This window comes from Strongyloides ratti (assembly GCF_001040885.1).
Source record: "Strongyloides ratti genome assembly S_ratti_ED321, chromosome : 2".
Taxonomy (NCBI): Eukaryota; Metazoa; Nematoda; class Chromadorea; order Rhabditida; family Strongyloididae; genus Strongyloides; species Strongyloides ratti.
In genome coordinates, this window is record NC_037308.1 from 15,771,724 (window position 1) to 15,783,784 (window position 12,061).

General features: G+C 18.0%; 2 protein-coding genes across 2 annotated transcripts; both read left to right on the top strand.

Annotated features, from left to right (window-relative positions):
• Positions 1–5,222: 5,222 nt before the first annotated feature.
• On the top strand, positions 5,223–5,753 carry SRAE_2000499100 (Hypothetical protein; the record flags this gene model as incomplete). Its single annotated transcript, XM_024643940.1, has 1 exon — positions 5,223–5,753. The coding sequence occupies one exon, from the start codon at positions 5,223–5,225 to the stop codon at positions 5,751–5,753; it is 531 nt and encodes a 176-aa protein (XP_024509557.1).
• Positions 5,754–8,254: 2,501 nt separating this feature from the next.
• SRAE_2000499200 (Hypothetical protein) lies at positions 8,255–8,743 on the top strand (the record flags this gene model as incomplete). The annotated part of the gene is made up of 1 exon (XM_024643942.1): positions 8,255–8,743. The coding sequence occupies one exon, from the start codon at positions 8,255–8,257 to the stop codon at positions 8,741–8,743; it is 489 nt and encodes a 162-aa protein (XP_024509558.1).
• Positions 8,744–12,061: the final 3,318 nt, after the last annotated feature.

A 12,061-nucleotide genomic window follows, 5' to 3' on the forward strand; every position in this document is an offset into this window, starting at 1 on the left:
TGACAACAAAAAATTGAATGTTGTTTAAAATTATTTTGATTTTAAAAATAAAAATTCATTTCATTATTAAGATTTTTTAAATTAAAATGTATATTATTGTACTTTTAGAATTTTTAAAATTATAAGATAGCAGGTAAAATATTGTAAGAAACAAATATAAAATTTGTTTTATATAATTATCAGGCTGTATCATATGAAATGCATGTTTGTTTTTAACTTTTTGAATGCGCGTAGCTCAGTGGAAAATTAACCCTAGATTTACCATCTATTTATATAAACCTATATTTACCAAAAACAGTCAAAATGACTGGTACTGGTATAAGTGTCAATAGCAAAATTTTGTTTCTTACTAATATATATAAAATAACATTAAGTTTATAAAATGTATTCTCTACTTATAGCTACAAAATTGATAACATAATTTTTAAAATCAAATTATTAAATTAGTAGTAAATTTTGAATTTAAATTGCATGACCAGACAAAATGACTGCTCTGGGAAATCTAGGGTTAATATTTTTTTTCTAATAACAGTCATTAGATTCACCACATTGTTTTCTATCGTAAAACTAGCTTTTTAAACGTTGAGAATAAAAACTTAAAAAACTAGAAGCGATAGAAGCTTCAAAATGCAGATTCTAAAGACCTATAATTTTTGAAGAATTTCTTCTTCAAGAATGGTTCAAATTTAAAAAAAAAAGAGGGTATGTGTGGGCAAGGTTAGGGGTATATGAGGAGTGAAAGAGAGATTCATAATTCGTCTCCTTCAGTTTTTGGAGAATGGTTTCTGAAATTTATGGATGAGACTTTGCTTGTAAATATCTTTTAACTGTTTATGTATGCTAAAAAGATGTTTTCTAGGAATATTTTTTTAAATTTTTTTAATTATTATGCACAATTGGATTCATTACTCTTAGTTTCAACAAGTTTTACTAAGTTTCATAAATTTTTAGTGCACAATTTTTTCAAAAAACTACCAAAATGCTACCATATTTTTGTTTTGGGACATGTGGTAGTTTATGGCTTAATTTTCATGAAAAAATATTCAAATTGGATTTTTCTGCTGCAAAGAATTCAATTATTAGTATAAATTATTTTTCATTTAAGAAATTAATCATTTTTACCCTAAAACGTTGAAAAAACAGACTTCAAAACGATGAAGTGCTTGTTTTAAGTTCAACATTGGCGGCAAACTTTTGATCTATCTTTTTGAGCATTTACTTAGCTACAAATGTTTAAAAACTTTTGATCTTGAAAATACTAAAACCTCAGATGCTTTTCTAAACATTTGTCGAAGAAAAAGTTTTAAAATCGCGTTTCAAGACGTTTTTATTGAAGAATAAAATTATTCATCACGCTGCGCGTTTTAAAGCTTCTTATTTCCCGCCCTGAAAATTTTTAAATTTTTTTTTCAGCAGAAGGAATGAAAAAATTCACTTCTAAAAGATAATCAAAAAATTTTTTTTATTTTGCAACATTCACCTCATTTTTACCTCAAAAAGAAAAATTTTTGTGAAATCTGCGCTTAGAAAGCATTGTAAATAAATTAAAATAAAAATCAACCAACTTCCTATTTTGACATAATTCATATGTCATTTTGTAGAGAAGATTCATAGGAATAAAAAAAAATTCTTAGCTTTATTAAAACATGGCTAGTTATTAAATAAAGCCAGCTAGAAAATCGCGCAATGTAAAAACATGCATTTCATGTGATACAACCTAATATATAATCATAATTAATGAATAAAATTTTTTAAAAAGTTCAAATCTATTTGTAAAATTAAACATTTATTCTTTATACTCTAAACATTTAAATAGAAAAAAAAATTTAATTGTTAAATTCATTTTATTACCCGTATTAAAAGAAACAATAATAAAAAATATATAATTTAAATAACTTTTTATTGATAACGGTTATTATTATTACAAACAGAAGAACAATAATAAACTAAATAAGACTTAAAAATATACTAAGTCAAAAATTAAATAAAATTTTTTTTTTTTGAATTTTAACCTTTTTTATAGCTATTAAAAGTTTAAAAAAAATAGCAAATGATTTATAATAAAGTTTTGTGTTTATGTAAATATTGAAGCAAAAATTGTGATATTTTCTATTTATTGCAAATTATAACTTAAATAAATTTCTAAGTAAAATAGAATATAAGTAAAAAAATGGATGTAAAACAGTTTTTGATGTTAGTTTATTGAAAAAATTAGTTTGAAAATTGATAAAAAAAATGAAACTTTGAGACAAATTTAAAGCATTTAAAAAAAAATATTTATCACAAAAACATTTAGGTGTAACTTATTCTCTATTTTCGAATTATTATAGCATTTAAATAACATTTTTTGTTTATAAGATAATTTAAAATATAAGTAAAAATATTTAACAATTTTATTACACACAAAAAAAAAACGCTCATTTTTTATCCTCTTAGATCTATCTAGTACATGCAAAAAATCATTGTCAGTCCTCGTTATTTTATGAATATTCATATTTTGAATTCAAAAATTCGTCTATTAAAATGTGTCTTTTGCGCTAAACGATACGAAGCTTTTCTATATGTAAATATAAAAAAGAGTGCTATATTTTTCAAGTATTAAATAAAAGTTTTTATTATTTTTTAGCAATTTTAATAAAATAGTTAAATAATTCTATTTAAGTTTTTCTAAAATTATTATAATTAACAATTTAATTAATTACACTAAATCAAAACTTTTTGTTTCTCTTATTTTTTAAAAATAATTATACTATAAATTAACCTCACTTAAAAAAATATTTAACTGGGAGTAAGATTAGAAATCATACTTCAAATGATTATTAAAACATGTATAAAAGTTTATGAAACCAAATAAATATTATTTTATGTATTTTAATTATATCTTCTTAACTTTAAGTAATACTATATTTTATATATTTAATTGTCTAATTATAAAAGTTGTACAAATTTGTTTTAATAAAAATTTTAATATATAAAATATTTTTTTTTTACCATATGCTAACAAAAATAAAATATTACTCAAAGAAAGTATTATATATTTTAAAGAGAATAAAGTGTGCAATTTTTTTCATCGCTTTGCGAAATTTATTGTTTTACATTTTTTTAATTAGTAAAAAATTTGAATAATTTTTTCGATCTCATTTTGCATGTACTAGATTGATCTAAGAGGATAAAAAATGAGCGTTTTTTTTCTGTGTGTAGTTTAATGTTTTTTTTTGATTTTGATAATTCATAATTTTTTTAATATAAATTTTTTTAAATAATAATAAAAATAAAACTAATGCAGTTTTTAATTTTCATTAGAATAAAATACGTAATATCAAAATCAAATAATTCATTATTATAATAAAAAATAAAAAAATTTTTAGGTTCAATAAATAACTTTTTATAATTTAACTAAAATAAAAATGCAAAATAGTTATAAACTTACATTTAGGTAGGAAAATTTTTAATAAAAATATTATATTGTTATAATTAGTATTGAACAAAAAAAATGATTAAAAATAATATGTAGTAAATGGATAAAAAAAACAGATAAGTTATTTTAAATTTGATGATAATATTTGATAAAAGGTGTTTTGATGTGAAAAAAAATTTTTTTTTAATACTTGTGTAATAACTACCACATTTATTTTATTTTTCTTTTCATAAAATACTTCAATAAATTTTTTCTCTAAATATACTTATTTAATTGAATAAATACGAAAAAGTTTAAAAGTTAATAGAATGTTTTTGCATGAAAAATAATTTTAAAAGTATTTATATATATGAAAGAAATTTTTTTATTTTAAAATATTTCTTATGTAGTTTTTAATCATTAAAAACGTTATTATTAAATTAAAATTTTTTTTATTATATTTGTTATAAATTAACATTGTTTTTATGAAACGTAATTAAAACAAATTATAAAATATTGTTTTTTATATATTTTAATTTTTAAATTACAAAATAAGTACATAGCAAACAGGAAGTTATATTTTTTTTCCACGTGGACATGTAACTTACGTGCTAGTTATTAATATTAATATTACAATTATTAACAAGAAAATACTAAACATGAGTATTAGTTTTGAATGAAAAATTAGTAGATTAAAACATTCATAATTTTGTTAAATTAAAGTAAGCTTTCGTATTAAAAAAGAAATAAAGCCAAAAATTATTTCACATAAAATACAATATTTTATTATACTTTCTATTTTTATGATGTTATTAATTACAATTATTTATACCAAATATTCTTTATCTAAAATAATTAACAATAAAAAAAGTAATAAAGAATTAATTTAAAAACATGTAAAATTTAAACAGATAGTTAATAACAAGGAGATTTTGTAAATATAAAAAAAATTCAATTGTAAAAGAATTTTTTTAGGCAATTTTAATCAAAAAACAAATCATTGAAAAAGTTACAAAATGTAAAAAAATTTAACTATATTTTATACAGTAAAAAATTTCAAATAAAATTGATCTATGTACACACTTAAAAATAAAAGAATTAAATATTAACGTAGAAAAATAACACTTATCAAATTGAACTCTAAATTTTTAATTTTTGGTTTATAAATAAACATTACACAAGAATATTGGTACTTTAACAATGAATTTACATAATAAAAAAAAGAAACTTTATTTTATTTTTAAATTATATTATTTATTTATATTAGTTTTTATAATTGAATTAAAGATAATAATTTTTTAACAAACATATTTGTTTATTTTTTTATCAATTTAGTTTTACAAATAAAAATAGGATATTGATTTATAAAATAAAAAAATTAAATCAATGGTTAGAACAAATTAATAGTTTATTTTAATATAATTTTTAAACTATCTTAAATAAATAAATTTCTGAATTAAATAAACACTAGCTAATAATTATTTTTTATTAATTTTAATTAAATTCTTTATATATTTCTTGCTATTATTTATTCTTTATTTTCTTTCAAACATTTATGAAATATTTTATCATTATTAATACAATATTACCACATTGTTATTTTTAAATGGCGACTTTATTTATAGAAAAAAAAAGTTTTTTACTATAACCACCAAGTTAACCAAAATAATATTAATGTTTATAATTTTTGTTCAATTTTAAAAATAAATATTAAAATTGTATGTAAAAATAATATGGAAACTAATTGAAAAAATTTAAATTCTAATATTTACATAAAAAAAGTTATATTAATGAAGAAAAATCTTAAAATATATATAATTAAAAAATGAAATATTTAATTCCATTTTATTTTATACTATTGATATCATTCGTTATTATTATTAATGTAAATTTGGCAAAAAAACCATCAAAAAAAACAACAAAAAAACCAACAAAAAAAACAACAAAAACAACAAGAGCAACAACAACAACAAAACCTAGATATGTATGGAGAACATTAAATGCAAATTTTTATGGAACAACGGTAAAAAGAATGGGAATAGAAGCGGTAGCATTTTTCAATTGTATACATCCAACTATGCCAAAATTAAATTATATAAGCGTTAAATTAGGTGAAAAGCGTGGAAAAAGAAAGAAAGGAAACAAACAAATTAAACTAGCAATTAAAGTTTTAAGATTTAGTGGTGGTAATTCATCATTAGAGAATCCTTTATGTCATTATCTTTATTCATTATTTAATGTAACAGCAACTGGTATAAAATATGTAATTCAACAAAGACAATATAACTTAAATGATAGATTTGCCTGTGCTAATGAAAGCTTTAGTACATTAGATGCTATAAAAAAACTTCAATAAAATATGATGAAGAAATTTTAATATTATTTTAAAATATTTCAACTAAAAAAAATATTTATTTCATTAATTAGGTTTTTTAAATCGAAATATATATTATTACAATAATAGAAACTTTATAAATTTTAAAATAGTAAGTAATGAAAAGTCAAAAAGAATATTAAAATTTTATGTGTATTTAAATATTTTTGTTTAAAAGTAATAAAATCATAGTACAAAAATTTTTTTATTATCAAAAAATTTTTATATTTTTTTACAAAATAAAAAATGAAAATTTAAAAAAAATATAAATACAATTGTGTAATTTTTGTTTGTTTAATATAATTTGTAATGATCAAATATATAATCTTAATTAATGAATATAAACTTTTTAATAATTTAAATTTACTTGTAAAAATAAACATTCATTTTTTTTCCTCAAACTTTAGAATATATTAAAAATAATTTAATTTACTGAATCTGAGAAACAATAAAAGTAAAATATATCATTTAATAATTTTATTATTGATAACATTAATAATTACTAAAAAAAAATTATAAATTTAGTAAGATTTAAAAATATATATTATCCCTTAACGCTTTCATATCTTAGTTGTATGAAAGTTTCGTTTTAATACCTGAATCCTTCCATCTAATACAATAGATTTAAACGTGAATTAGTATTAGATTTATTTGATAACAATATTAGTGAAAATAATTAATACAAAGATAAATTAATAAGAGTATAAATATTTAAATTAGCAGATGTTCTTCATGTTCTGTGTTTTCCTGAGAATGATTGTTTAGTTCTTACTTTCTTTCCTTTTTATACTCTGTTAAATCTTACTCCGCCTCAATGCCAGGGCATTACAGTGATATATCAATTTTTTCTCTCCATTAGATTTTATGTACAAAAAAAAATTGTAATTTATAACATTTATTAAACAATATTTTTACAATTAAAAAAAAAATAAGAACAACAATAGTAATTAATAAAGATAAAATGCATCTTTCTTGTGACAGAGTTATTCTTGTCAGTATCTTTTTTGCTACAACTATCTTAAACTGTACATTTTAAAATAACTGCCTTTTGTTTTTTTTCTTCCCTTTTTTCTGTTTACTTCGTTTTGTCTTTTAATGGCCCAATAAAGGTAACATTACAGATTAACACTGATAATATGTAAAAATAAATGACCATATTAAAAAGTAAGAAATAAAAAAATATAATATTTTATCATATTTTAGATTCTTTCGATTCCATTAGTTACAATTATTTATACCAAAGATTCTTTATCTAAAATGCCATATATTAGAAAAAAAGAAAAAGAAAGTTATTTTATAAACATATAATATCAAAATAGATAATTAAAAATATAAAGTATATAAACAAAAAATATTAAATAATATATAAAAAGATTTTTATAAACAATATTAATTGAAAAACAAATTTATTAAAAAGTAACAAAATTAAGAAAATTATTTAGTTATAATTTCAAAAGTAAAAAATTTCATTTTAAATTTGTGTGTCTTTTGAATTATACAATGGCAAATGATATAAATTGAATAGTAGAACAAAAATATAACACTTTTCAAATTGAATTTTAAATTTTTAAGTTTTAATTTCTATATAATTTTTACACAAGTTTGTTGGTACTTTTACAATAAAATTCTAAAAGAAAGCAAATTTACTTTATTTAAAACTTATTTTATGTTTGATGCTATCTTTCTGTTGGCATTACAAAAGAAAAATGAAAAAAAAGTATATAAAAACAACCTTGATTTGAAAACAAAGATAGGGTAGAAAAAAAAACATTGAAGTAAAGTCTTCAACACAATAGTCTTCTAACTTATTATTAATTAATTTTTACAAAATTAAATTTTACAAAATAAATGTTAATATCTAATTGTTATTGTATTTAAAACATGGATTAGAGCTGATAGAAAAGACTGGCTAGGCCATTCCACCGAGAAGGTTTTTTATAGGAGTAATAACAAGTTTTTAAATTATAATTATTAGTTTTTAAAATAAACATATTTATCTTAATTTTTAACATTAATTAATTTAATAAATAATAATTGAATATTAAATTTTAAAAAAATTATAATTAGTTAGATCAAATTAATAGTTGAATTTAATTACATTTTATTTAACTTTATATTTTTAAATTATCTAAAATAAATAAAACTGTAGATTAAATAAATACCAACTTATAATATTGTTTTAATCAATTTTAATTCAATTTATAATATACTTTAAATTTTTACTTATAAAATAACTTCTTTTTAACATTTAAGAAACATTTTATCACTACTAGTATAATAGTATACTTTATTATTTCAAAATAAATCTAATTATACAATAAAAATTTTTTTAAACGGCAATTATCAAGTTAACAAAAATAATATCAATATTTTAATTTTTTGTTCTTTTAAAAAATAAATACTAAAATTAAATGTAAAATTAAATATGGAAACTAATTAAAAAATGTTAATGTTAATATTTACATAAAAAAAATGTTATATTAATGAAGTCAAAATTTGAAAGTTTATATAATTTAAAAATGAAATATTTAATTCCACTTTATTTTGTGCTTTTTTTATCAGTTATTACTATTATTAATGTAAATTCAAAAAAAAAAGCAACAAAAGAATGGAAACCAATGAAACCACTGTTAAATTCAACTTTTGTAACAAAATTAGGACGAAAAGGAGTAAATTATTACAACAACCAACATAAAAATGAAACTATTTTGATATTTGTAAACGTTACAAATGGTCTAAGGAGTGGAAAAAAAAGTAAAGAAAACAAATTACTAAAGCTAATAATTATGGTTACAAGATCAACTAGTAGTAATAGAAACAGAAAACAATACTGTCAAAAACTTCGTGTAATATTTAATGACACAAATAGTGGAAGAATACCAATAAGAAGCAAGCTGTTCAATAAAACTTTAGAAGGAGAATGTATTATTCCAAAAAAACTAAATAATCTATCACAGAATAAAAAGGATTAAAAATAAAAAAACATAAATAAATAAAAACAACAAAAAATTGAACATTGTTTTTAATTATTTTAATTTTTAAAAATTATAAATTAGCAGATAAACTAAAGTAAGAAACAAATACAAAATTATAAATTATATAAAAATATTAATGTTAAAAGAAGTTAAACTATATTTCAAAAATATTTTTATTTATTCAACAATTATAAATTATTTTATTTTATAATGAATGATGATATAAAAAACACAATATAATTATGTAACTTTCTTTTTGTTATATTATTTACAAAAATTAAATACATAATATTGTTTAAAAAATATAATCTTTTCAATAATTTTAATCTTTTTGTAAAATTTAACATACAAGCATATACTTTAAACTTTTGAGTATATTAAAATAAATATAATTTTTAAAAAAAATAATTTAGCTGTCTAAGAAACAATAAAAATAAGACATTCAATCTAATAATCTTATAATTGATAACAGTAGCTATTACTAACAAAAAAAGAATTATGAATTTAATAAAATTAAAAAATATATATTATCAAGAATTTGATGAAACATTTTTTGATATTTAAACTTTTTTAACTTTTCTAGGTTTAAAAAATGAAAATATTTTTAAAAAGTAAAGTCTTTATGTAGATAATGTAGAAAAATTGTAATTTTTTCTGTTGACGCAAAAATAATACTTAAATAGATTTAGAAAAAAGGGTACTATTCCGTTATATCCCCCCCCCAAATTAAAATGATAGAAAATACTTGATATTTGATAAAATTTCCCCAAATAAAATCTTTATTACATTAAGGAAATAGAATGAACTTAATATAAAGTAAAAAACATAAATAAATTTTTTTGAATATTAATTAATAATAATAGGAAACATGATGATAATTGATATTTAAGTAATTTTTTTTTTTCGTTTCATGACAAAAATTAACGACAATTTTTTTATTTTATGATAAAAATTAATGATGAATTTAATTTTTTTTTAAATTTTTTTTATCCATCTTGTAGAAAAGAAGATGGAGAATCTGATAGGCTTGTTTTTTTTTCAAAAAAAATATTTTTAAAGTAAGTTTCTATCAGTTTAAGCCAAAAAGTGGTATAACAGAACAGTACCAAGAATAGTATCAAATTAATGATAAATTTTTTTTTTTTTTAATTTTTTTTTTTAATTTTTTTAATCCATCTTGTAGAAAAGAAGATGAGGAATCTGATAGACATATTTATTTTTCAAAAAAATTATTTTTAAGATACATTTCTATCATTTTAATTTGGGGGGGGATATAACGGAATAGTACCGAAAAAAGTTTTAAAGTTAGACAAAAATGTAAAATAAGTCATAACTTTTAAAAAAATTTATCATACGAAATATCTAGAAGTGATTTATTTTCTACATTTTGGATACCATAACATACTTATGACACTTTTTGTTCATGAGATATTCTGAATATATGGCAAAAAATTTATCAGTTTTAAAGCTTTTATCGCTTTTTTTTAATCTTAACTTTTTTAACATAATTTTTTTAAATTATAAAAAAAAATATTATGCAGTTTTTGATTTTCTTTTGAATCAAATAAATATTATCAAAATCAGACGATTCCTTTTTAGGATATAAACTAGAAAACATTTAAGAGTTCCTTTAACTTTTAAAAAATAACATATATAAATATTTAAAATATTTGATAATTTCAATTTTAATAAGGTTAATATAAATAAAAAAGTTATATTGCTATAATTAAGCGAAAAAAATGATCAAAGATTAATAAGTAGTAAATTGATAAATAAATAAACAGATAAGTTATTTTAAATTTAATGAAAAAACTTGGCATAAAGTTTTTGATGTAAAAAAAATTTCTTTATTAAAAAAAACTTTTTATTTAGTTTTATATTTATAAAAAAACTTTTAAATTAAATATCAATTAGCAATTTATTATACTCCCACTAACAGTGATTTGAACAAAATATTAAATATTTTTATATATATAACTATTTTTTTAAATACAAAGTAAGTTCATAGCAAACAGAAGGTTATATTCTTTTGATGTACATGTGCAAAAAACGTGTTTGTTATTAATTTTATATCAATATTTTTAAAATTAAAATTATGAATATCTATAGAAAACTATTAAATCTTGGTATTACTTCTAAAAAAATAATTTATTGTTTAAAACATCAATTTTGATAGTATGTTTATAAAAAATGTCATATTAAAAATAAGGAAATCTAAAAAATAATTTATATAAAAATATAATATTTTTTAATACTTCGACTTTATATGACTTTATTAAGTATAATTATTTGTACCAATGATTCATTATCTACAATACTTGACATTTTAAAAAAAATAATAGAAAATTTTTATATGAACATGTAATATCCAAATAGATAATTAATAATATAGAGAGTATATGAACACAAAAATATTTATATAATTATTGTAAAATAATTTTAAAATCTATTTTTTTAAATTAAATAATTTAACAAATAAAAAATAAAACTAAAAAAATTAATTTAATGATAAAATTAATGTAACAAAAAAAATTGTCTAAAAAAAGTTCTAATTGAATTCTAAAAACATTGTGTATAAAATATGTACCAAAGAATAATGAAAAACTTTTTGTTTAGTAAAACTAAATTAAATTAAAATGCTAAAGAAGTGAAAAAACTATACTCTACAAAGCAAAACTACAAAAAAGTAATTAAATATTTTAAAAAAAATTTAAAGTATAATATTTTTTTTATCATAATAACTTTTTTAGTCTTTTAAAATTAATTATAATTAATAATTTTTCTAATAAACTTATTCCATTTGGATTTAACTGAAATAAATTTCAAAGATAAAAATTAGATATTAAGTTAAAGAAATAAAAAAATTATAAACTTGCTCAAATATTACTTAAAATCACTTTCAATTACATAAAACTTAACATTTATATTTTTAAATTTTTTAAAATAAACAGTTTTCAAGTTAAATGAACATCAATTTATGACTTTGATTAACACAGTTTCAAGTTTTTATTTATACATTACTTTTGTTTCAAATATTTAAGAAATTTTTTATCATAATCAATACAGCATTAATACTTTTTTTTATGTAAAAAAACTCTAATTATGATTAATCTTTTCAACTGTTACTTATTAAGTTATCAATACAATTATTATTGTTTAAATGTTTTATTTTTTATTCAATTTTTAAATAATAAATGAGTTATGATTTATAATTAATTATGATAAATGATCATAAAATTGCTATAGTTAATATTTACTTAGAAAGAACTTCACATATAAAAAAGCGAGAAATATCAAAAAAGTTATAATCTAAAC